Source organism: Ochotona princeps, chromosome 32 (assembly GCF_030435755.1).
Source record: "Ochotona princeps isolate mOchPri1 chromosome 32, mOchPri1.hap1, whole genome shotgun sequence".
Classification (NCBI taxonomy): domain Eukaryota; kingdom Metazoa; phylum Chordata; class Mammalia; order Lagomorpha; family Ochotonidae; genus Ochotona; species Ochotona princeps.
The window spans coordinates 7,097,614-7,122,354 of NC_080863.1; the positions used below are offsets into that span (position 1 = coordinate 7,097,614).

General features: G+C 59.6%; 3 protein-coding genes across 3 annotated transcripts; 1 reads left to right on the top strand and 2 right to left on the bottom strand.

Annotated features, from left to right (window-relative positions):
• Positions 1-1,961: 1,961 nt before the first annotated feature.
• Positions 1,962-4,941, bottom strand: REEP4 (receptor accessory protein 4). The gene is made up of 8 exons (XM_004591456.2): positions 4,510-4,941; positions 3,647-3,719; positions 3,330-3,406; positions 3,119-3,239; positions 2,854-2,967; positions 2,523-2,658; positions 2,278-2,435; positions 1,962-2,167 (listed from the first exon to the last, which is right to left on the bottom strand). Exons 1-8 carry the CDS (start codon positions 4,539-4,541, stop codon positions 2,102-2,104), a joined length of 777 nt encoding a protein of 258 aa, XP_004591513.1. The 5' UTR covers positions 4,542-4,941; the 3' UTR covers positions 1,962-2,101.
• A 6,411-nt stretch (positions 4,942-11,352) lies between these two features.
• LGI3 (leucine rich repeat LGI family member 3) lies at positions 11,353-16,865 on the bottom strand. The gene is made up of 8 exons (XM_004591377.4): positions 15,986-16,865; positions 15,184-15,255; positions 14,417-14,488; positions 14,075-14,146; positions 13,456-13,527; positions 12,938-13,107; positions 12,617-12,781; positions 11,353-12,244 (listed from the first exon to the last, which is right to left on the bottom strand). Exons 1-8 carry the CDS (start codon positions 16,192-16,194, stop codon positions 11,427-11,429), a joined length of 1,650 nt encoding a protein of 549 aa, XP_004591434.2. The 5' UTR covers positions 16,195-16,865; the 3' UTR covers positions 11,353-11,426.
• SFTPC (surfactant protein C) lies at positions 11,733-24,282 on the top strand. Its single transcript, XM_004591455.3, has 7 exons — positions 11,733-11,765; positions 21,710-21,811; positions 22,806-22,964; positions 23,143-23,265; positions 23,473-23,583; positions 23,833-23,997; positions 24,117-24,282. Exons 2-6 carry the CDS (start codon positions 21,770-21,772, stop codon positions 23,977-23,979), a joined length of 582 nt encoding a protein of 193 aa, XP_004591512.1. The 5' UTR covers positions 11,733-11,765; positions 21,710-21,769; the 3' UTR covers positions 23,980-23,997; positions 24,117-24,282.
• Positions 24,283-24,741: the final 459 nt, after the last annotated feature.

Here is a 24,741-nt window from a genome sequence, read left to right on the forward strand (position 1 = left end):
GTGTTAACCAGGCCTGGAAGTCAGTGGGGGTAACCAAGGCAATGCGCATGCTCCCCAATGGCACTGCGGTGCAACCCCAAGTTCCAAGCCGAGACGGAATGAGCTGTGGTCGCTGCTAGCAGGGGCATGGCACCAGGCCGAGGCACCAGTGGCTGCAAAGGTGGAAGTACCTGTAGCTGACTTCCAGGGGCAGCCGATGTCTGTGTGGGGCCCTGAGACCACAGAGCTGGGTGGGGAGGAAGACCCACACAGACCAGCACCGCCAACGCTGCCAAGGGGCCCAGGACCACCTTGCTGCCCTCTGTGCACTGTCTTCAGTGGAATGAGGGGTACAGGAAGTCCCCCAACAACCTCAGACTCCAAGTCAACTCTGGGGCCTTGCATTCCTGCGTCCTAGGTAGTGCCGACCGTGGACAAGTCATGGCGGCCCAGCAGGCCTCAGTTTGTTGCATCCATAAAATGGACTCGGCCTCTACCCATCTGTCTGGGTGGGAGGATTCCAGGGAGATCGTCTCCGTGTGAAGCGCCTGGCACCAGGGCACACGGAGCATGTACCCTGCAAGGTGCGCTGCTTCTCTGCCTCCTGGGCAAGAAACGGCTTGTTTGCTTTGGTCCTGCAAAGCGATTACGTGCGTGAGCCCGAGGCAGGCTGCCTGTTGCAGAGCCTGATTTGCCCTCTCAGGAGCTGTGCCATCCTGAGCACATCATTTGTACCTTGTGTGCCCGCGTTTTCCGGTTTGTCTGCTGGGTTAGGAAACGCATTCGGGCGCGGGGGGCTCGGAGGACTGCTGGCTGTGTGGTGGTCCTCGCTCCAGGGAGCTGGTCACTGGCAGTGTTTCCATCCCTCTGGGGTTGGCTCATCCTGGTTGGGGGTGGGGGGGGCTGGCAGACACTGGCCGAGAATCCATGGCACCAGGCACGCCAGGGAATGCCGCGGCAGGACACAGCTGAGCTCTGGTGCCCAGCAGATCAAGTACCACCCCCGAGTAAAACCCGATAATCCCCACGCCAAGAGTTAATCCATGCTCCCTCGGGCCACTCCAGGTTACCAGCCCTGCTACCCTTCCTCCCAGCTTCTTCTTTTCCGGCTCTTTGCTTAATCCCAAGCGGGAGAGGCACAAGCAGACATGGTGGGGGTGGCTCAGAGGAGCGGCCCTGGGCACCGCGTGCAGCCCTGCAGCGTCCAAGGGTGGTGGGGGCCAGAGCCAGCACTGGCTGGCCCCAGAAGTTCACGGGCAGGCAAGGGGGAGGCACGGAGCCAGCCCAGGCCAAAAGAGCCTGGGTCCCCGGGGAAGGGAAAAGGGCAGGGAGGAGGAGGCGGTACAGGGGAGGCTCTGCGGATGGCACAGGCTAAGGAGCAGTGACCACAAGCGGCAGGGAGGGCCAATGGAGGCCACGCCGGATTCTGCATGGTTCCTGCGGCCAGCCAGCCAGCCAGCCAGCCAACAGCAGGCGGCTTCGCAGGGCGGCGGCTCTGGCCAGTCTCCCAGCACCGCCCTCCTTGACCTGGAAGCTGAGGGCAGACGAGATCCCGGCAGCTGCTGCCCTCTTGTGGCCATGGCTAGGAAGGCGCAGCTAATAGCCAGGAGGTGCTTGGGGACTGCAGCCTCAACCCCTCATCCTGTGTGTCCTTAATGTTTCTGGGAGCTGTGCCCGTAGCAGGCTGTGCACCCTCATCCTAAACCCCCAAGACACTCCATTTAATGTCGTGTGTGATAGGAAGTGTGGGAGATGCGTAAGGTTTTTATGTCATTTATTTTATCAAAACATCCACCAGCTGAACCTCTCTCACCAACTCAAGTCACACAGCCACGACACCCATGCACATGGTACGCACACACACGCCAGGCCTCGGAAGGCATGCACACAGCTTGGGGGCGGGAGGAACTTTGGGACCCACTCCTTGTGGGCAGAGGCAATAAATAAGGCCCCGGGGTGGGCTTGCTTTGGTACACAGTGGGTGCATCCAGACGCAGGGTCCCCCTGCAGTCAGCAGCCACCGCCAGCTCAGGAGCAGCAGGAGCAGGGTCCAGGGTGCAGGCAGCTTCAAGTGTGCCCTCTGGGAAGGTATAAGGTAAGACCAGGCCAGCCTCCACAGACCCTAGCTGGCCACGTCCGAGGGCAGAGTCTTTTTCCTCGTGCGGACCTTCAGGGAGCGGGAGGTGCCCTGGGCAGGGGGGAGGAGAGAGAGAGACAGAACAGGTGCATGATGAGAGGTGTGGGCGGGGAGGGCTGGCAGAGCCCCCACCTCCTTCCTTAGCACTGTCCTCCACCTACCTCTCGCAGGGGTGGCTTTCTCTTGATGGTGCGCAGGCTCTGGCTGCGGCTCAGCGGCTTCTCTCTGGGCCGGGCAGGTGGTTTGGAGGCGACCTCCGTGTCCGACCAGCACTCATCATCATTGGTGTCGCTGTCCTGCAGGCCCCCGGCCCGGTACCCTACGGGGAGAGGAGGCAGGAAACCCGCATTTACACTTGATTCCAATTTTGTCTGGGTGGGCAGCATCTCTCTCTGCGCCCACTCACCGATGGGTGGCCGCCTGCTGGGGACCTGTTCCTCCAGGTAGAGGGGATCCTGATAGCTGGGAGCAGGGTCGTCGGGGATGGAGCGTAGATCCTGCATGGAGAAGCTTCGCAGCCGGCCCGCCAGGGCACCCTGACTCTGTGGGGAGTCGGGGGCCTCTAGGTCAGGGTCTAGGGCTGACCTTCAGCAGTTCCCAACCAGAAGTGGCCAGGGCAGCTCTCCGGCCCTGGGTCCTCATGATACCCAGCGAGCGGAGGGGGCAGTGTGGCTGCAGATACCACCCCATGCTTCCACTGGCCCAAAAGGTGCTGCCTGGCTGGGGTAGGGGGGCACCTTGGTGGCGGCCTGCACGGCGGCCGAGGCGGCAATGTTGAGGCCCCGTTTCCCGAAGCTGAGCACCGTCTCATAGCTGCGCTCCTTGGCCTGCACGATGTACGTGTCAATCTCCTGCGGACCCAGGAGGAGGAGAAGCAGAAAGAGGAAGAAGGGGAGGCGGCTTGGGTACACAGTCCTGACTTCTGCAGGCAGCCACGCCTCCCGCCTGGCACACCCCCTTTTCCAGGATACCCCTCCATTCTTCCCAGGGGGTGGGGAGTACCTTTTCGTGGCGAGAGAGGGACGGATGTACAAATTTGCGGTACAGCAGGCTGGCCCCCTTGGTGTACGGCGACAGCAGCCACAGCACGAAGGCCATCTTGATCTCGTAGTAGAACGGAAACCTGGTGGGCAGCAGGTGAGCTAGGGCGTCGGGGAAGACCCCTGCAGAGTGTGGGCCACCTCCGCCCCCCACCCGTGCCCCGCGCACAGACCAGGACACGAAGACGTCCGTGACAGTCTCCGTTGCCATGAAGAGTGCGAAGACGATCCAGTACATCATCCAACGGACCTGTGGGTGCAAGGGTCAGCGGTCAGTGAGGTCAGCGGTCAGTGAGGTCAGCGGGCGGCCGGGCGCAGAGAGCCCGCCGGGGCCAGCCCAGTCCTGTCCTGCTGCTTGGCTGTCCTTCCCAGCCTGCCTTGACCCCTCCGTGGGAGACAGGGGGCTTCTGCCTCTGCAGCAGGAGGAGGGGCAGCCAGTCAGACCCTACCTCGCCCTCCCATCCCACTCCCAGGTCATCCCTGTACCTACATATTCCCGGATGTTCTTGGTCTTCACCGCTTTGTAGGAGGCGTAAGCCGGGTACAGCATCCCAAACACCAGCCTGGAAGAGAAGCCCCCCGCGGGGAGGGGGAGGGGTTCCACACTGCACCGGCTCTGCCAGGTGGATGCCTCCCTCCTGGACGGGGTGGGGGCGGGTGCCAGCGAGGTGCCAATGCTGGCCCTGTTTTTCCCGCTTGGCCCGTTGGCTTGCACAACTCAGGGGTGCCTGAGTCAGTGCCCCGGAGGCCACCTCTCCGCCCCGCTGTTTACAAACAGCCCCTGCCTGCCCAGGCAGGCCTGCACCAGCAGCCCATGGGGGCACGGACGGAGCCAGGACCCAGCTGCTCAAACAGGTGCCCCAAGCTCACCCACGACCGGGCTGTCCCCGCCCACTAGCAGGGCGACCAGGAGGTCCGACTGCAGTGAGCCGGGGAGGGGGATTGTCTGAGGAGTCGAAGGAGGGAGGCTGGGGCCAGGGGACTGGGGCGAATCATGGGATCATGTGATTATTCACGTGGAGGCAGACACCTGCGCTCCACCCACAACGTGCCCTATCGCCTGGTGCTTTGCCCAGACTCAGTGCTGGCCCCTGTGGCCTTCATCCCACGCCACCTGCCCCGCAGTGCGCGCTGGCCCGGGTGGGCGCAGGGGGGGCGCTGGTGGTCCAGGGGGGTGGCCAGGTGGACGGGGCCGAGCGTCCGCCCGCAGCCCCACAGGTCCGTTACCCTGGCGTTGCGCGCCGAGGAGGGGGTGGGGGTGTGAGGGCGTAACTCCCGGCCCAGCAGCTCCCACCCCAGTAGGTCCTGGGGGGGGGGGACCGGAAAGGGGGTCCGGAGAACGGCCATACTTACACCACCAAGCGACAGATCATCCAGGACACCATTGTGGGGACGAAGGGGGAAGACCCCTCCCCAACCCAGGAGGGAGTCCGCAGTCCAGCAACTCGGCCTGTGAGACGCAGGGGAAGCCGGATCGCGATCGCTCGGCCGGTTGGCCCCGGGGACCGGGAAGCCGCCTCCGGGGGGTGGGGACGGCGGGCGCGCCCCTCGGTCCACCGTCCGGGTGAACGCGGCCTCGGCTGGAGACGCTGGCGCGCTTCCTCGCGGGGCTGGAGCGGGCGGCCGCCTGCGCTGCGCTCCCGCGGGTGACCGCGGTCCGGTGCACCGGCCACCAGCAGCCCGGGGCTGCGGGGCGGGGTTTACGACTCAACTTGAAAGTTGCACGGAACTGTGAGCTGCCCAACCCCGGGGCTCGCGCGGCCGGCGCAGGCGCGGGGCGGGACGGGCGCGGGCACGGGGGACGGCCTCTTAAAGGGACGCAGCGCTCTGAGGAGGTCGCGAGGGGCGTCCGTGGCACAGGTGAAGGCGAGTGGAAGCCAGGTCAGAAAGCCACCTTCCCTCTCGCCTCGGTTTTTCCTCCGCTCTCTGTGAAATGGGAACGGCATTGGCACGCCATGAGTGTGTGTGTGTGTGTGTGTGTGTGTGTGTGGCGGGGGGAGGGTCCCCGGCGAGCACCAAACACGTGGTGGGTAGGTGGGTGGCTGGGTTAGTTTGAGCGGCTGTTAGGGAAGTTTATCCTGTTGCGTCCAGGCAAGAACAAGACTAGCTGCCCTAGGAACTAAGAAGCAGCAGGAAGCCCCTGTTTTGTAGGACGTTTGTGTGTGCTTTATAAAGATACTTATCGGACTGGCCAAGGTTACCTGTGGCTACAAGGGCTAAGCTACCTTCTTAGCTCCGGTTAGGGGGTCCGGGCTGCTCTGTTTCCCATTCAGCGGCCTGGGATACCTGGGGACCCCAACCCAAGTCCCTAGCTCCTGCACCCATGTGGGAGATCCAGCTGGAGTTCCACACTTCTGGCCTACACTGCTCTGTGTGCACCTTGGGGTGCCATTTAAGAGGCTGAACCCCCATATGGAAGCTCTCTGCTTTATTCCCAAATTGATCGCAACGGCTGGAACCAAGTCAGTCCAAAGCCAGGATTCAGGAATTTCCCCTGGGTCTCCAACATAGGTGCGGGAGCCCAAGGGCTTAAGCCATCCTCGGCCATTGCAGGAAGCTAGATTGGAAGTGGAGCAGCTAGGACTGAAACTAGCGTGCACATTGAGAGCTGGGGGAGGACTCCCCTGCTACAGCCAAGTGCCTGCCCATGCCTGGATTTCTTAGAATGTTTTATTCGAGAGAAGGCATGACACGGCCAGCCCCATCAAATGTCCAGGATGACCAGGGCTGGGCCAGCTCACACCTCCCAGCTGGGAGCCCAGTCCAGGTCTCCTGTGACATTGGCAGGTATCTGCTGCCTGCTGGGATGTGCACGGAGCTGGCAGCAGGAGCCACAGCTAGACTGGGTACTCTGTTCTAATTCACAGCCAGGCCAAATGCCTGTTCTAGGGTTATCTCATAATTCCGCTTTCCATGTCCCCCTCTTTTTAAAATTTTAGAGTGGTTTTTCTTTTTTAAGATTTTATTTATTTTCATTGCAAGGCGGATCCACAGAGAGAAGGAGAAACAGAGAGAAAGATCCTTCTTCCACTGGTCCACTCCCCAAGTGGCCATGGCCAAAACGAGCCCATCTGAAGTCAGGAGCCACCCCTCCAACCCCCTCACAGGTGCAGGGCCCCAAGGCTTTGGGCCATCCTCCACTGCCCGTCCAGGCCACAACCAGAGAACTGGAGTATAGCAGGACACTGTGACCCTGGAAGGTCAGGGAACACAGGATTAGTTGATTGGATAATATTTGCATGAGAACAACCGAATGGCTACCTTTTGTATACCTGATTGGATATCGTTTGTATAAGAACAGTTGAGTGGACAGCATGTGTGTGAGAACACTTGGTAGAATATACAAGACAAAAGGAGTTCCAAACAAGAGTACAGAAACAGTTCAGGGGTTTTGTTGCTAGACTCAATACCTCCACCCTTATCCTATATGACCCTCAGTGTATAAAGTCCGATGCCACTAATAAACTTCCGGCTTTGACCATCAGTCAGGGTCCACGCATGTTATTATCAGCTCTGTGCACCAAGTCCACATCGCTGCAGGACAGCGACACTGGAGTAACCAGGACACAAACTGGTGCCCACATGGGACCCTGGCACACGCAAGGCAAAGATTTAGCCACAAGGTAACTGAGCTAGGCCCCTAAATCTTAGGGTTTTTTTAAAAAGATTATTTTTTATTAGAAAGTCAGATATACAGAGAGGAGGAGAGACAGAGAGGAAGATCTCTGTCCGATGATTCACTCCCCAAGTGACCACAATGGCCGGTGCATGCCGATCTGAAGCCGGGAACCAGGAACCTCTTCCGGGTCTCCCACGCGGGTACAGGGTCCCAATGCATTGGGCCGTCCTCAACTGCTTTCCCAGGCCACAAGCAGGGAGCTGGATGGGAAGTGGAGCTGCCGGGATAAGAACCGGCGCCCATATGGGATCCCAGGGCGTTCAAGGCGAGGACTTTAGGCGCTAGGCCACGCCGCCGGGCCCCAAATTTTAGCTTTTAAGAAATGTTTTCATTTTATTTGAAAGGCAGAAAAACAGGGGAAAAGATTTTGCATCTGCTGGCTCATTCCCCCAGATGCCCACAACCACCATGGCCTGGCCAACCTAGAAGCAAGAATTAGGGACTTAGACTTTGTAACATCATCTCCACTGCCTTGGCTGCTGCCTCTGACATTGGAAAGAAGCGTGTCCCCTCCCCATCCCGCCGCAGGTGCTGGGGCAGGGGTGGGGTGGGAGCGAAGCTGTTTGGGGCCTGGGGACTTTTTATTACAGCCCTAGTTAACACCCACCCATCTGCAGAGGGCCATGGGAGCCTGGCGGAGGAGGCTTCTCGGGGGAGAAACAGCACGGTGATTATGTGGTCTTAATTATTATTATCAACAATGTGATGGTATTGCTGGGTGTGAGAATGGGCAGTGAAACCAGCCCCGAGGGGAAACTGAGTCTCCCCCTCCTTGCCACCCCTTACCACCCTCCCCTGCACATTCACCAACCCCCACCCTGCACTGAAGGGGTGCGGGGGAGGGTCCTAGCCACAGAGGGGGTGTCTCAGTGTGTCCTGTGGGAGGGGCATTGTCGCAGGCAGGTGCACCAGCTCAAGGGTGTGGAATGTTGCCTGTGCACTGGAGCCTGGAGCCTCATACCCTTGACCTTGCATGTGTCCCCTCTCCCTGAGCCCTGGCTGGCCAGTTGTGGTGGTGGCTCACACAGAGGCCCACTGCCCTGTTTGCACAGTCCAGGGTGTGAGGTCGGCCTGGGACCATCACCTCCGGGACTCTTTGTGGCTTGGTGTGGACCACGCATCTTATCTGGTCGTGAGCTGTTGACTCAGTGGCTTCATTCTACAGGATTGCTGTCTGGACACAGGGACAAGCCTCGGGGCAGGTGACCAGGCAGGCCATGCCCACTCTGGGCATCGGGGGTGGGGCGGACAGAGGAGAGCAGTATCTCCCCACCCCTATTCTTGTTTATGGATGGCAACCTCTGCCACATACAGAAGCTGGGCCTGGTTCCCACTTTAAGGAGCAAGAGAGGAAGACATGGCTACCTTTTACCCACAAGAAGGGTCATGCACAGGCCAACTTCCACTGCTGTCCCAGGGAGCTGGACTGGAATCGGAACAGCCAGGGACTCCACATGAAATGCCCGCACTACAGCGGCAGCCCCATCTGTTATGCCACAGCACCTGCCTGCTCACATACAGTATCATTGTTTTGTTTTGTTAAGATTTATTTATTTTGGGGCCTGGTGCAGTAGCCTAACAGATAAAGTCCTCGCTTTCCACGCACCAGGATTCCATATGGGCGCCAGTTCTGGTCCCGGCGGCTCCACTTCCCATCCAGCTCCCTGCTTGTGGCCTGGGAAAGCAGTGGAGGACAGCCCAAAACCTTGGGATCCTGCTCTCACGGCGGAGGCCCAGAAGAGGCTCTGGGCTCCTGGCTTTGGATCAGCACAGCTCCAGCCATTGTGGCTACTTGGGGAATGAGTCAATGAACAGAAGATCTTCCTCTCTGTCTCTCCTCCTCTCTGTATATCTGACTTTTAAGAAAAGATTCAATTATTCTTATTGGAAAGGCAGATTTACAGAGAGAAGGAAAGACAGAAAGAAAGATCTTCCATTTGCTGGTTCACTCCCTCAAGTGCTGCAACAGCCAGAGCTGAGCTAATCCAAAGCCAGGAGCCAGGAGCTTCTACCAGGTCTCCCACATGGATGCAGGGTCCCACGGCTTTGGGCCGCTCTCGATTGCTTTGCCAGGCTTGAAGCAGGGAGCTGGAAGGGAAGTGGAGCAAGCAGGACATGAACTGGCACCTGTATGGGATCTTGGCACATGCAAGGTGAAGATTTAGTCATTAAGCCACCGTGCTGGGCCCAGATTGCGTTAATCTGAGGGCTTCAAATGTATTTAACACACTCCAATCTCATGTCTCTGCCAGGTGTCAGGATGTACCGATTGTAGAGATGAGGAGACTAAGACCAACACATGGGCTTCTGTGTTAGGAGCTGGGGAGCTGGCAGAAGCAGGGTTGAGGTTACACCGACTGGCCTTGAACACTCACACCAGGTGAAGGGACAGCCCAAGTCCACAGCCACACGTGCCAGACCTGCTGCGTGATAGGTCCACGGTGTGACTCCCGGAGCTCTGGACCGGTTCCCCCAGCTCTCATCTCCCCTGCCTGTTCCTACGTGCTCACTAGGTGACAGGTGGTGGGAGGGGTCCCTGCAGGCTCAGAGAAGTGGAAGTGACCAGCCAGAGGGGCTATCCTTCCCTTGTCCTGACCCTGACCCTTTCACTGCAGCACACTGAGACAGCAAAACCGTCCCTTTGCTCCAGTCCTTGTGGTGGATGGACAGGGACCAGAGTGGAGTCCCCACTGTGCCACCCAGTGCATGTGTGCTTTCCGTAAGACCCCTTCCCGGGCACAGATATGACTCACACAGGGTGGTCTTCCAAAAATCTTTGTATGGGGGGCCCAGCACAATGGCTCAGTGGCTAAATCCTTGCTCTGCATACTCCAGGTATTCCATTCACTGGTTCACGCCCCCAGATGGCTGTGGCTGGCGTTGAGCTGATCTGAAGCTAGGAACCAAGAGCTTCCTCGGGAACTCTCGCATGTGCCAGATGGGCTGGAGGAGCAAGCTGGGCCCTGAGACACAACTCCTGCCCAGAAGCCCCACCTGCAGACAGTGAGGGCAGGTTGAGACAAGAGACTGCCCGGTTGGCCTTGGCTGTCCTGATCGGACGTGACCTCTTACAACAGACTCAGATGACAGGGAAGTCTCCAGGGACACTGCGGTGATGGCGGGAGGGGAACGGGAGACAGTGAGTCAGCCCAGGTGGTGAAGACGTGTTACAGGGTCTCAGCACCTGAGCGCCATGTCTGTGAACTCCCAACCCCATCACCAGCCAGCCTTGGTAGCTGGAGGAGGGGGGCGCCCTCTCCCCCAAAAAGGGAAGGAAGCCAGGAGGAGGAGGGGGGCCTGGAAGCTAGGGGGCCGCTGTGTGCAGCTGGAGGACGCCTGAAAGCCAGCAAGGGGGTGGAGCTTTTTATTGGAAGCAGGTGAGTCACAGCATTGCCACGCCCCCACCCCACACCAGTGGCTCTGGGTATCCTACACTCGGAGCCCCCCTGCTCCTTCTGGTCCAGGCTGTCATCCAGGGCAGTGCACCCCAGCCCTCGGCAGGGGGCAGCAGATGCCTGGCTCCCACACGCCCCATCCACAGGCTCCTGGCAGGGCTGGGTGTGTCTTTGGCCTTGAACCAAGCTGTGGCCCCAGACCCGCTGTAGCCAGACCCGCTCCCCCTGCACCTGCATAGGTGGCTCAGGTGCTTGCAGGTTACCCAAGGAGTCATCACAGCTCGGGGTTCTCGTCCCAGAGATGAGGTGGCCTGATCGGGGTGGGGCTGGGAGGACAGGGGCGTAGTGTGAGCCTGAGGAGGAAGGAAACGTATACAGGGTTGTTGTTTTTTTTTTCCAGATGGGGTCAAGTCCATGGTGGGCTGGGGCTCAGCGTCATAGCCAGTAGCTCCAGGGGTAACAAGGAGAGACAGCCCAATGTCATGGCTAATCACTGTGACAATTATTGCTTTGGGGCCAGGGGGCTTTGCTCCCAGGAGTGGGGAGGGGAAGCACAAGCTGGTACAGCCCTTGCCATCCTGAGCAGCTACAGGGCTGAGCAGGGGAGGATCCTCCCTTCCCCCTCCAGGACGAGCCCATGGGCAGCAGCCGACCCGCACATGTGCTCCGAGCTGTGGAGACGGTGCATGGGCGAGCATGTGGGAATGTGCCGGCGACTACGTATGTGGGAATAAGCGGGGCAGAGGCCTGTAAGTTTGTCTAGAAGCATGACGCAGGCGGCTGGGGGCTGCCACGTGGAGCTGAGCAGGTGAGCCACACCTAGAGCACCAATAGGAAAGGCTGCCCTGTCCCCGCCCAGCGCATCTTCCCAACCCCCTTACAGCTCATATGCCTGGTGGTGGGGACAGGGAGCAGGAAGGGAGGGGAACCAGGAGGAGCCAGCAGATGTAGGGGGAGGGGCACAGGCAGCCCACCTCCAGGAGTGTGCACGCACTGGGGGTTTGGCTGTGCCCGGGGTACGTGTGTGAAAGCATGGTGTTGATTGCAGGATGATGCCCGCTGCCTCGGGCCAGTCCTCACGTGTGTGTGTGTGTGTGTGTGTGTGTGTGCACGTTGAGGGCACAGATGTAGTGGCTATGCAGTATCTCCTCCACCTGGGATGTACCTGCCGGTTTTCTGTCCCTTTTCCCACCCCATTAGGCACTGAGATCCACCACCACGTGTCGGTATACCAGCGTCTGTCCCTTGAAGCTGGGGGCCAGGAGCAACTGGGCATCTCCAGCGGGCATATAACAGAAGGCCCGGGGGGCCTGCACAGCAAGCTCCTGGAAACGTACGAATTTCTGCCGCCCCTCATCCCACTGGTAGATCTGGGTGAAGGAGAAGTCGCTGCCCAACGCCAGGTAGCGGCGGCCGCCCACCAGGAAGGGCTGCAAAGCCAGCGAGCCCCGGGAGGGCAGGGCCTGAACTTCTGAGAAGCGAGTGCCTTCCCAACGCAGGATCTTGGAGTCTCCGATGTAGCGACTGAGACACAGGTAGCTGTCGCGGCCCACACGGAAGTGCTTCACAGCCTGGGCGTCGGGCACCTGGCTCACCTCCCCCTGGGCCACAAACTGTTTCTGGCTGCGGCTCCACTGGTAGATGACAGGCGCCTGGGAGCTGCTGGACACGATGAGCCGCGGCTTGCCCTCACCATCCACAAACTCTAGGTCGGTGTCCCGGTGCCAGGGGTGCAGGGCCTGGTGGGAGTAGAAGCCATTCTGGTGCCAGCGGTAGAGGCTGGTGGCGCCCGCCTTGGAGCTGTCGGCCACGGCGAAGTACCAGTCGCCGTCGATGCGGAAGGCCTCTAGGTCGTTGGGCTTCCGCACGCGCTGTGGGTCGATGTCCTGCAGCTTCGTGAAGCGCGTAGTGTTGGGGTCCCAGTGGTAGATGTAGGAGCCACCAAACAGCTGGGCCACCACCATGTACAGCTGGCCGTCCACCACCATCGGTTTGCAGTGCACAGCCGATGGGGCTGCCGGGACAGCAGACAGAGAGGCAGGCGTGGTCAGAATAGCTGGCAGCTGTCCCACCCCGTGAGAGAAGGAAACGGGTCCCCTCCAATGCTGGGCTCTGCACCTGCCCAGCACCACTCAATCAAACTCATAACTTTCTGTCTCACACCCAATTGTCTTTCTGAGCGTCAGCTCTGCCCCTGCCTCCCAGGAGGCGGGACCAAATATAAACCTCCCCTGAACTCTGAATCTTTAGTCATAACACCAGCTACTTGAGCTTTTCAACAAGCTGATTAACCTGAACACCGGAGCCAGGCTCCTTCAGTACCACCCCTCACTCACTACCACCCCTACCAAGCTAGGGTCAACACCGTCACATAAGACATAGGTACCTGGGATCCTATCGTAGTCGCGAAGCTGCCTTTCAACATAGTCCCACTTCAGGACAGTGCAAGCGCTGGCACCTGGCTGGGCCACGGCCACATAGAGGTCGCTGGAGTACAGGAAGGGCTCGGCCGAGACGGCGGGGAAGGGCAGGGTCTGATACAACACGAAATCTGTAGAGACCAGGAGGAGAGGTGCCTGGAGCAGGTGCTCCCAAAGATCGGGGAAGGGAGGGAGGGAGGATCCTGCTGGGGGTGGGGTGCAACTGGGGGGCAGTTTCCAGGTGAGAACAGGGGTGAGGGTGGGGGGAGCGACGGGGCTCCTCCTACCCGTGGTGATACAGTCAAACTCCCGCAACGGCAGGTCCTGCACCTTCTGCTCCTGGAAGCGGGGTGGGCTGGCGCAGTAGATGGGGGCCACGGTGGTATTGGTGTGTGCCAGCCACTCCACCAGCCACTTCACCTTGCAGTCACAGTTCAGGGAGTTACCCCTCAGGTCCCTGGATGGGGAGAGGGAGGCACAGCCCCACGGACAGAGGCTTGGCCTATCTGTTGCTTTGGTCAAGAGTCTTCTACACAGTGCCCGGAACTACACAATGCATTGCCTTTCCTCCAAAACATCCATCCACCCTCTGGGAGACTTCTTTTTCTCAACCAGATAAGGACGAAGGATTGTAGCCGTGCTTTGTGTCTTGCCTATAGATTCAGCTCAGGTACACAGCTTACTTGATCCCAATGCCACTAAACAGCCCCACTCCAAGCCCTCCCTCCCTCATCAGGTCTTAGGGTCACCCCGCTTCTGACTCCCCACCCCTCTCCTTCTGGGGCCTGCTGGACTCAGGCCTTACAAGTCGCTCAGGATGTCCAGGGGTCGAAAGATGTCTCTTGGGAGTGTTTGCAGGTTGTTGTTGGCCAGCGAACTGCAAGAGAGACCACCAAGGGAGGGCAGAACAAACTGGACAACTACCCAACCAAGCGATGACAGCAAATATCTGGGTGAATGGAGACCCTAGGGCCGACTACGCCAGCCAATGGACAGTGCAAGGGTTTCCTCATTCTTAGGTCAGTGAGATCGACAGCATTTCAGAAGTATCAAAACCATGTGGAAGACCCAGAAGAAACTCCACGTAAGCAGAACCCTTGGAGCATGCTCCACATTGGGGATCCTGGGTTGATATGGGCACCCCATCCCTGGGTGCTGGAGCGGTTGGGAGGCTGTGTGTGGCTTCTCCCCTTATCCACCCCCTTCCCTGAGATACAGGAAGAAGAAAAAGAAAATTTGGAAAAAACGGTCTCATCTACTTTCCCCCAACCCTCGATCCTTCCCACCCTGATCATGAAAAATAAAAATTAAAAAGAGAGAGAAAGAGACAGACCGGCCCCATCCTGGGTTACTGGATCACTCAGACATGGTGCCCGAGGCCAAGGCCACCCAACAGAGGCCTCTGGGGCCAAGCCGGTACTCACAGGTGGGTCAAGGATTTCAGCCCTCTGAAGGTGAACTTTGACAGGGCCCAGATGTCATTGTTTTCAATGAAGCTGTGGGGAGAGCAGTTGGAACCTCAGGGATCCCCCCTCCAAATTCCTCCAGGAGCCTGGAGCAGATTTCACCCTGAGCCCCAGCCTGGGGTCCAACCCGTGTTGCTGAAAGGCTGCTGGCCCTGGGATGGTACCCTCCGCTGTGTGGGTACCAAGGTCAGAGGGCTCAGGGGGAGTGCTCAGTGACCCTCCCTCGCTCCTCCCCCCGCCCAGTGCTCCCCCAGGCCCGTGCTCTCTGCTCCAGGCACCCCTCCCCTCCCTCCCACGCACAGGTACTGTAGGTGGGACAGTCCTGAGAAGGCGTTGTCTCCAATCAGCGTGAACTTGTTGGAGTTGAGCAACCTGGGGAGACAGAGGTGGAATATCAGGTAGCTGCCAAGGACCTGTCCCAGGCCCCAAGCCTCAGCCTGCTGCTTCACCTCCTCCTCAAACCGCCCCACAGGGCAGGGGATACCACAAGGCCTGGCTGGACAGACCCAGAGCATCCCTGCCCTCCCCAGGAGCTGGCAGGCCACACGCCAATTCCCAGGCTCCGTGCTTGCTCCTGAAGATGGGCAGGGGGCAAGCCTCTCCCATATATGTCTGGTGTTTCCTGTCTCCCCCACCCTTACCCCAAGAGAACCTCCTGCCTTCTCTCCCTTTCCATGGTCCCTGGGGTCGTGTGGGGAGAGTGGTTGGGGGGGTGGTTGTCTTTGAGATGCCTCTCCCTCATCTCTGGCATGGCCCAAGCTATTGCACGCAACTCCCTTGGGTGCCCTGAGAAGCTCATTCCATGGCCCACATGCCCCCTTCTGGGCTTGGGCACAGTCCAAGTTCCTGGCTCTTAGTCTCCAGCCCTGCCCCCACCCCTCCTGACAGGCTGCTCCACCCTCCAAAGCCAAAGTAAGGACACCTCCACCATCTCCCTCTCCAATTGCCCCCCGACACACACACACACACACACACACACACACCCCGGGCCCTGGCTTGCTCCCCAGCCTCTCCCCACCCCACCCGCCCCTGCAGTAGCCTTCGCCTGGCTGGCTCTGTGTCCATACAGGAACTGCAGCAGCGGTAGATGGGAGAAAGCTCCCTCCTGGATCTCGGAGAAGGCTGCGTTCACCAGGGTCCTGAGAGGGGGATATTGGAATCAGTACTGGGGTGGGGGAAGAGAGCCTGCAGGGTTGTGGGGGGCAGCTGAGGGCAGCGGCTTCTGTACTCACCAGCCCTGCCTCTGCCCTCCCCGGGCAACGGACCCCCTGGAGGAGCAGTAACCCCCAAAGGTGCTTCTCTTACTGGTACCTTCAGCACCATCCATGTACCCACAGAGTGCTGTCAAGGAGGGAGAAGCGACTCTGGCCAGCTCCCTAAGCCTCTTGAGCAAGGGGCAGTGGGGGTCTTGGAGGAGCTGGCTGCAAGCACCCACTGGCTGCCCTGAGCAGCTGGCTCCCATGCAGTGCTATGGAGAAAGGCACTTGTCCAGCACCCCCGCCCCCTCTCTGCCCGCCTTGCTGCCCGTTCTCCCTCCTCCTCCTCCTCTCCCTCCGACGACAAGGGGCCTTTCTTGGCCTTGGAGTGACATCACAGGCAGGGACCCAGAGGTTCATGTAAACACCCCAGTTTCACTACCAGGGGACATGCCTGCCACACAGTAGGTCTCTGTAATGGCCACCATGGGTCTGGGCCCCCTTCCCCTGGTCTTGGCCACCGCATCTGCTCCAATGCAGAACTAACTCCCTGTGAGCCCCTAAGCGCTCCCACCCTCACCCAGGCACTTCACCCAGGAAGATGGGGTTCCTGCCTTCCTCTGGCACCTCTTCCCCCACCCCTTACCCCCGCCCCAACCAAGGGGACACTCACAGGGAGATGACCTCGGAGGGCAGGCTCCTGGGCACGGCCTTGGAGTCCACGCAGAAGGCTGTGTCCCTGGTGCAGGAGCAGCTGGGCGGGCAGGGGGGAGTCTTGGGGGGTCTCTTGGCACTGACTTGGATCATTAGGCACAGGCTCAGCACGGACAGCGCCAGCAGCCCCTGCGCTGCGGGGCCCTGTGGGGTCCGCAGCCGCACCATGCCGCTTGCGGTCTGCAAGCACTCTCTCCTGCTGTCTGTCCCACCGTTCCCCCGCGAGCAGGGCCACTCCGGACAGCCAGCCTGCAGCCGCTGCCGCAGCTAGGGGCCCGCCCGCGGGCTGCGCAGAGTTGGCTGCTTCTGCCTTCCCCCTACTCCGGCCGCGCCGGCTGCGGTCCTCCGTCCCTTGCTCAGTCCTGCGCGCCGGCGCCAGCGGCTCAGAAGGGATGCGCGGGAGCCGGGAGCTGCAAGCCTCAGGTCTGAACGGGTGGGGTGGACGCTGACTGCAGCGTGGCGTGGCGGCGCCGGCGGCGGCGCGGGCGCGCGCGGGGGCGGAGAGGGGCAGGCCCGGGGCCTGGGAGTCGCCAGAGGACGTGGTAGTGGCGCCCTAGCCACGGCTGCCGCAGCTGCTGTGTGCCCTTTGGGGCCAACCCATCTTTAGGCCATCTGCTTGTGCCTTGGCAGTCAGGGCGCGGTACGCGGTGCAGGAGTGTGCCCACGTGGCTCAGGCCTGACTGTGCACACCTGTGTCTGCGGGGTAGGTCTTGGTTGAGTCCAGGGAATGTTGTGAGTGCCATATGTATACCATGGTTAGCTGGCTAGCTTATAAGCACAAGGGTGTGCACCCTGTTTGACCGTGCGCGCGGGTGTGTGTGTGTGGGGGGCGGTTACAAGGGAATTCACGCATCTCCACAGCTCCCCAACAGAACAGGTCTTTGTGTCTGCCCAGATGAATGGGGGATGTAGCCACTTGGGGTTGCAGCGGGAATGTGTGGGATTCGGGAACATTCCTCACTACACAGCTACTGCCTAGTGGGGCTGGGGGCCGGAGTGGGGATGGGGCTGGCCTCCTTTGGAGTCTAGTCCTTTGTTTAAGAAATGATTGGGCCAGGCACGGTAGCCTAGCGGCTAAATTCCTCACTTTGCACGCACCGGCATCTCATATGGGCATCAGTTCTAATCCCGGCAGCCCTGCTTCCCATCCAGCTCCTTGCTAGTGGCCTGGGAAAGCAGTGGAGGACAGGCCAAAGCCTTGGGACCCTGCACCCGCGTGGGAGACCCGGAAGAGGCTTCTGACTTCAGACAGGCACAGCTCTGGCCGTTGCTGCCACCCAGGGAATGAATCAACAGAGGGAAGATCTTCCTCTCTGTCTCTCCTCCTCTCTGTATATCTGACTTCCTAATAAAAACAAATAAATCTTAAAAAAAAAAAAAAACGAGAAAACCTGAGCTGTCCCATGAGGGGCCAGGAGCAATGCCTGCTGTCACAGCCGCTGGCCTTGACCTTTAGGGGCGGGTGGCAGGAGCCCCTTTCACAGATAAGGTTGTGGAGGTTTTGGCGGCAGCTGTCTTTTCACACTAAGGTCTTGGGAGTGCAGGCCCCCAGAGGCCCTAGGGATTCTTGCTAAGCTTCCGGGAAGTCCTTGAGGTCCAGCAATGGTCCTCTAAATGTTGAGAAGTTGTCCTTTTGGCCCAGGTGCCATCCCAGCAGTGCGCTGGAAATTTCCAGAAGCCACAGAATGTGTGTGTGTGTGTGTGTATGAAAGATCTGGGTCCAGCGCGGTGGCCTAGCTGCTGAAGTCCTCACCTTGAATTCGCCGGCATCCCATATGGGCGCCGGTTCTAATCCTGGCAGCTTCATTTCCCATCCAACTCTCTGCTTGTGGCTGGGAAAGCAGTTGAGTACAGCCCAAAGCCTTGGGATCCTGCACTGGCATGGGAGACTTGGAAGAGGCTCCTGGCTCCTGACTTTGAATAGGCTCAGATCTGGCCGTTTAGGCTGCTTGGGGAGTGAATCATCAGATGGATGATCTTCCTTTCTGTTTCTCCTCCTCTCTGTATATCTGACTTTCCAATAAAAAATAAAAAAATCTTTAAAAAAAAAGAGAGAGAGAGAGAGAAAGATCTTCCATTTAATTTTCACTCCCCAAATGGCCACAATGGCCAGAGCTGAGCTGATCTGAAGCCAGGAGCCAGGAGCTTCTTCTGGGTCTCCCACATGGGTGCAGGGTCCCAAGGCCTTGGACCATCTTCCACTGCTTTTTGAAGCTTTAAGCAGTAAGCTGGATGGGAAGTGGAGCAGCTGGGATACGAACCGGTGCCCATGTGGGACCCTGGTACTGCAAGCAGAGGCTTAACCACTATGTAAGCCTCTATTAATGATCTTAAATAAATATTTTAAAATCCCTTGATAAATATTAAAGCAGTCAATATTCCTAACTAGAAACCTACAGAGAAACATCTTCGACACATGTTAGAGTTGCCAAGGGGTTCTGGAACCAAAGCCTTTGAGAAAGCTGCTCTTTCCTGGATTACTACTGGGAGGAAGGGGCGTGTTGGGGGCCGCAGCGGGGGAGGATGACAGTCCTGGGGGCTCAAAGGGCAAGGGGATCCTGATGGAGTGGGGTAATAGCCTCTTGTGTGTCTAGTACTGTGCCGTTCTAACCTCAGTCCGTGGGGCCAAGCCCTCTAGCTTGAGATGCATGCCCAGCTGGCCCCAGAAACTGGGACCTCTCAGGCCTGGGCAGAGATTCACATCCTCCCAGTAAGGGATGCCCCTGGCCCGGGAGGCCCAGTGGGCACTGCCCATCCAGCTGTTTGTGCAGCCTTCCCCACGCCAGCCCGGAGGGGAGGGAAGTAGTAGGCAGGCGGTGGTGGGGGCAGGGGTAAGGGTGGCTAGGGCAGCTGAGCAGCTGTCCCCACCGTCCCCTGGCACAGCTCTGCCCAGCACACAAAGGAAAGAGTGAGTTGTGAGTTCTCTGCAGCTGAGGGGCTGGGTTGGGGAGAGGAGGGCGGGGAGGACCAGAGGAGACACACACAGAAGGGGTGGCTATCATGGGACTCTGTCCCACACACTTCCTGGGAGAACCCAGGGACAGGCCAAACAGAGCAGTCCAAGGGACTGTGCCCAGCTCTAGGGGGTGGAGACGATGACATCAGGCATGCTGCCAAGCGGACTGGCGTACACATAGTGTCACTGGGTCCTCATCACAGATCAGCAAGATGGACAGTAGTCCCATGTCACAGATGGACACGCGGAGGCCTCGAGAAGCAAAGTGACTCATTCTGGGCCAGCATCAAGATACAGAAAACATAAGACCCAGCAAAGTCAGCATGTTTGATTGAAACAGCTGCGGTAGGGGCTGGTCAGGGTGGGGGGCCCCATCCCCTTCAAGGTTCCCTAAGGTTGCAGACCTCTAACAGGTGGGTGCCAACATCTGAACTTCACCTGTGAAATACGAGGGTAGCAGAGTGTTTTTAAGAGAGTCAGCGATTGGCAGGGTAGTTACTAAAGATGTTACCTACCTACGATGTCCTACATCCCTCATCAGAGTGTGGCCGTTTGAGTCCCAGAGACTGTTTGGGATCCAGCTGCCTGCTAGTGTGCACCCTAGGAGGCAGCGAGTGATGGGTCAGGTGCTTGGGTCCCCGACATCCACATGGGAAGTCCATGTTTAAGTTTGCAGTTCCTAACTTCATAGCTGGGCCCAACCCCAGCTATCGTGGCAAAATTTGTGGAGTGTGAACCAGTGAATGGAAGATCTCTGACTCTGTTTAGTAAGGAAAAGAAAGGGCGGGGCATGATGGCTCAGTGACTAAATCCTCACCTTGCACACGCTGGGCTCCCATATGGGCATGGGTTCATGTCCCACCTGCTCCACTTGCCATCCAGCTCCCTGCTTGTGGCCTGGGAAAGCAGCAGAGGACGGCCCAAAGCCTTAGGACCCTGCACCTACGTGGGAGACCCAGAAGAAGCTCCTGGCTTCTGGCTTGGGATCGGTTCGGTTCTGGCTGTTGCTGCCATTTGGGAAGTGAACCAGCAGATGGAAGATCTTTCTGTCTTTCTCTGTGTAAATCTGCTTTCCCAATTAAAAAATAAATAAATCTTGAAACAAACAACAGGAAAACAATTTAAAAAGCCATACAGCTTGCAAGAACTTCAGCCCAAGGGTAGGTAGTCGGCAGGGGAGGCTGCAGAGGGCAGAGGCCTTCCAAGAAAGTTCATATTGGTCCCTGCTCGGACCAAGCCCCCAAACTGCTGGACAATGCTGCCCCCTGCCCCCTGCCAGAGATGCCCAGAAGGACCCCAAGGTGCTTGCTGTTCCCTTTGGCGGCTCTCCCCCCCGCCTGGCCGGCTGCCCACCTGGCTCAGCTCCAGCACCAGTGAGTCAGCCATTGATCCTGGCGTTGCCAGGACGACTGGGTGGAGGGGGCTCTGGGGAGCCGGCAGGGGTGGGCACTGCGGCTGAGTCGTCTCCTACATCTGGCACCTGCCCACAGCTCAGGCTGTGCTGACAGGGTGATGCTGTTTCCTCCCTGCCCCCTGCCCCAGTCAGCTGGGGCCACTCCCTCTGGCTGCTGATGGCTTGGGCAAATATTAAAAGGGAGCAGATTGTGGGGTGGGGGACTGAGGAAGGTTGTGGGAACAAACATTTCCTTCCTCCTCTCATGCCTGTATAGTTATGCAACATGGAGAGAGAGGGTCCTTGTGCCAGGGCTGGGGAATGGGCCCAGCTAATGACCCAGGAGCGGGGCCAAAATGTGAAGGAGCCAGGGCAAGGGATCGGCATGGAGTGGTGACAAAGGGGCTAGGTTGGGAGGTGGGTGGTGATGTAGGGCCCCGATGGACACATTTGCAAAAGCTGCCAAGTCAGACCATGACCACAAATGAAGGGAGAGTGGCAAGAGGAAAAGGTGGTGCCAACCTCGAAGCCACCTGCCAATGTGAGAGTCAAATACAGACAGAGCTTTGTGGGGAGGAGTAGGACAAGAAGGACCAGGGGGACAGTGATGGGGTAAGGAATCCTCTTGGGGGCACATAAGAGCAGGGAGACAGTGGGCCGTGGAGCCCCGCAGAGCAGGCAGCCTGGGGCCAGCGAGCAGGCACAGGGAGGCTGGGAGCCAGCCAGTCACCACACCCAGCCCCGAGCGAGCTTGCCTCAGGAGCTGGAACGCAGGGTCAGGCATAGAACCTGCCATCCCGCAAAGCAAGGACGGCACACGTTGAGTAAGAGTTTCCCACCAGTGGGGACAGAGTTTCCGAACTTGGAAAAGCATGGCTGGGGAAGAGGGCCAGTCGGAGGTCAGGTAGGAGATGTGTGGGATGAGGCCAGGGCAAGGTGGAAGAACCTTCCAGGTCTCCCAGAGAAAATGCATGTCTGATGTCACAGTCCTCCCTCTGGCCTCAACAGAGGTCTTTGGGGGGGTCTGCCAGCCCCCATCAAACTCACCCCCTAGAAATCCTTCTGGGGCAGCTGCCAGCAACAAGGGTGGGCAGAGGCCAGGAAACTCCTGTGGGGACTGGTGCCAAGGGCTGAGGGGCAGGTCTGCTCAGTTGGGGTCAAGAAGAGTCCCGTGCAGGGGCCAAGGGTCCTCTGGACTGCCGGTGGGGCTGCTGTTGCAGCTGGCTTATCGGGGCCTTGGCTCTGGAGGGTGAGGAACAAACAAACTTCAAAGCCAAGGACTTGGCTGGCCGGTGGCGAGGACCTGGCCCTTCACCTCTGCTCTCTCTTCCCAGGAGCACATATAAGGCCCTCGGCAGCCCCGGGAGGTAAGGCAGGAGAGAACCCGCAGCAGGATGGATGTGGGCAGCAAAGAGGTCTTGATGGAGAGCCCACCGGTGAGTGTGAGCAAGGTGTGTGTGTGTGTGTGTAGAATCCTGCCTCTCCCACCCTCCCCCAGAACTGCGGCCTCTTCCACATCAGTTTGCTCAGCCAACCTGTGACTATGTTCAGTTAGGACAGGGGACCCCAGGAATCCCTGAGACAGAACCCCTGGGGGAGAAGGATACGGGTCCAATCATTGCAATATAAAGAAATGCCAGCTGCCCTAGGAATTGGTCAGTAGACAGGGCTGGGAAGCTGGCAGCATTGTGGCACAGCAGGCTGAGCTGCCACCTGTGAGTCTGGCATCCTGTATCCAAGCTGGTTCAAGTCCTGGCTGCTCCACTTCTCCACCCAGGCCTAGCTACCCTGCAAATGCACCTGGAAGAGCAGCAGAAGGTGGTCCAAGGGCTCGGGTCTCACGTGGAAGCCCTGGATGGGGTTCTAGGCTCCTGGTTTCAGCCTGGCATAGCCAGTCTAGGGCCACTGGGAAGAGAAACAGTGGATAGAAGATCTCTCTCTCTGTGTCTCTCGCTCGCTCTCTCTTTTTTTAATTCTCCAGCTCCCTCCTTCTTCCCTGTCTCTCCGTCTTAAAAAACAAAAAATAGAGTTGTTAGAAAGTAGGTCAGAGGAGCCGTTGAGTACTTAGTGGGTCCTGGAGAGATGACAGGTGGATTCAGAGAAGAGGCTGGCCTGGCAGAAGGGGAGGGAAGTGCAGATGAAGCCATGGAGGCATGGAGAGCCTGGGCTAGCCGTGGCACTCATGGGACCCTGGCTGGCTGTGGCTGTGGGCTGGGGCTCTAGAAGAACGAGCACGGAACTTAGGTGCCTGTAGACTTGGGCCTTGCTCTAGGCTCCTGGGGGTTGGAACTCAGGCTGTTTCTTCCAGGAAGCCTCCTCTGCCCTTTGCGGTGGTGGCCAGTCATCCCTCTGAGCCTGTGTATGTGTGTGCGTGTGGGAGGGAGGGGGCCTGTCCAGCTGGCACAGGACTCAGCTGTCCCCTCTGGGCAGGACTACTCGGCAGCGCCCCGGGGCCGCTTCGGCATCCCTTGCTGCCCTCTGCACCTGAAGCGTCTTCTCATTGTGGTCGTGGTGGTGGTCCTGGTGGTCGTGGTGATCGTTGGGGCCCTGCTCATGGGGCTCCACATGAGCCAGAAGCACACGGAGATGGTGAGGGGGCTGGTTCTGGGAGGGATGAAGGGGACAATGAGGGACGAGGGAGGCGGGGGGTGGAGTGTGTGTGTAGGGCGTGATGTCCCCCCACCTTGGGAGCCCTCTGAGAACTAAGGGGCCCACAGGCACTGGAGTGGGGAGAGGCACCACGAGAATGTCTTCTGGCCTCCTACAGGTGCTAGAGATGAGCATGGGGGCACCAGAGGCCCAGCAGCATGTGGCCCTGAGCCAGCGTGGGGGCACCACGGCCACCTTCTCCATTGGCTCCACTGGCGTGGTCACCTATGATTACCAGCAGGTGGGTCGGCCTGCATCTCCTGACCCCAGGGTTGAGAGGGGGAGGGTACCCAGGCCCAGACTGGGGTCACCAGCTGCGAACTCATTACACCTGGCTCTCCCTACCCCCCAGTCCTTTGGCCTCCCGGGGGGGGGGTGCCCATTCCAGCTTAGGCAGTGGGCAAGGCAGGGGCCTTCCCATATGAACTCTGTAGCATGCCATACCCAGCTGCTGATTGCCTACAAGCCGGGCCCAGGAACCTGCTGCTACCTCATGAAGATGGCTCCGGACAGCATCCCCAGCCTGGAGGCTCTGACTAGAAAATTCCAGAACTTCCAGGTGGGTGTGTGGGTGCAAGGAGGCGGGGCTGTCTGCTTCTGCTTCTGGGGACTGCATCTGAGAGGCCAGTATCTCCCCCCCTGCCCCGCCCCCAGGCTCACCTGCCCTACCACCCCTGCTGCATCCCATGCCCCACCTTCCAAGTTGCTGGCCTCCAATGCTGGGCATCGGCCTCAGGTCCCATAATAAAGGCTGCAGGTGCATCTGAGTCTGGGGTCCCTGGGACTCCAAGCCTGTTACTCTTTCTAGGCCAAGCCTGCTGAGCCTGCCTCTCAGCTGGGCCCAGATGGGGGGCCCGGCGCCCCAGGCCCCGCGACCTCTGGAGGAGCAGACCTGGCCTTCCTGGGTGTGGCCATGCGCACCCTATGTGGTGATGTACCACTCATTTCCATCTAAGACCCCCTTGGACTGCAGGTGAGTTCGTGTCCTAGGGACCCCCGGCTCACAGCCACACGTGCGAGACCCCTCCTCTACCTCCAGTCCCGCTCCTTCGCTCTTTCGGGAGAGTCACCACAGTGCTTTTGTCCCCACAGGGGAAGCCCAGAAGCGCCTGGAGGGAGCCCGGAGCAGAGCCCGCCACCACAGGGGCCCGGCCTGGAGCAACGGGCAGGGAGAGGTGGGGAGTGGGCAGCGGAGAGAGGCAGTCCCCCACGGCCGGGGACCCCCTACCACAAGATATTAAAGCAGTCTGAGGTGAAACATCACCGTGGGTTCTGACTTTTGTCTTCTTCCGACTCCGTGCGCGTGGTCTGGCCTAGGGGAAGGAGGAGTGCTTCGGTGGAGCCAGGGCGCAGAGCCGAGAGCTCGGGGTGGGAGGAATGGGGTCCACCCCGGCGGGGCAAAAGGGGGCCGAATGGGGACGCGACCCGGGAGCCATCCACGGGCGCCAGGCGCCCCCCAGTGGTGTCTCCGGGAGGGATGGCGAGACGCGAGGGAGCGCGCGGGTCCGGGAAGGGAGCCACACAGGGCGACGCGGCCCGAGGCACAGGGACCGAGGCCAGGGGAAGAGCCAGCAGGCGAGCGCCCTGACAGCGTGTCGCCCGCCTCCGCGAGGGCCGGGTCCCGGGGCCGTGGGGAGCTGCCGCTAGAGGGCCCCTGCCCGGGAGCTGGCCGAGCCGTGCGCGCCCCTCCGGTTCCCCGGCCTCCCCGGATCCCCGG

Excerpts from the sequence above, each read along its gene's own strand:
- REEP4 (XM_004591456.2), bottom strand. The coding sequence starts at position 4,541 with ATGGTGTCCTGGATGATCTGTCGCTTGGTGGT. Across the intron at positions 3,720-4,509 it reads ATGATCTGTCGCTTGGTGGT|GCTGGTGTTTGGGATGCTGT; the intron begins GTAAGTATGGCC and ends CTTCTCTTCCAG. Across the intron at positions 2,436-2,522 it reads CAGCAGGCGGCCACCCATCG|GGTACCGGGCCGGGGGCCTG; the intron begins GTGAGTGGGCGC and ends CTCTCCCCGTAG.
- SFTPC (XM_004591455.3), top strand. The coding sequence starts at position 21,770 with ATGGATGTGGGCAGCAAAGAGGTCTTGATGGAGAGCCCACCG. Across the intron at positions 21,812-22,805 it reads TCTTGATGGAGAGCCCACCG|GACTACTCGGCAGCGCCCCG; the intron begins GTGAGTGTGAGC and ends CCCTCTGGGCAG. Across the intron at positions 23,266-23,472 it reads TCACCTATGATTACCAGCAG|CTGCTGATTGCCTACAAGCC; the intron begins GTGGGTCGGCCT and ends TGCCATACCCAG.
- LGI3 (XM_004591377.4), bottom strand. The coding sequence starts at position 16,194 with ATGGTGCGGCTGCGGACCCCACAGGGCCCCGCAGCGCAGGGGCTGCTG. Across the intron at positions 13,528-14,074 it reads CTGAAATCCTTGACCCACCT|TTCGCTGGCCAACAACAACC; the intron begins GTGAGTACCGGC and ends TCTCTCTTGCAG. Across the intron at positions 12,782-12,937 it reads GTTTGACTGTATCACCACGG|ATTTCGTGTTGTATCAGACC; the intron begins GTAGGAGGAGCC and ends TGGTCTCTACAG.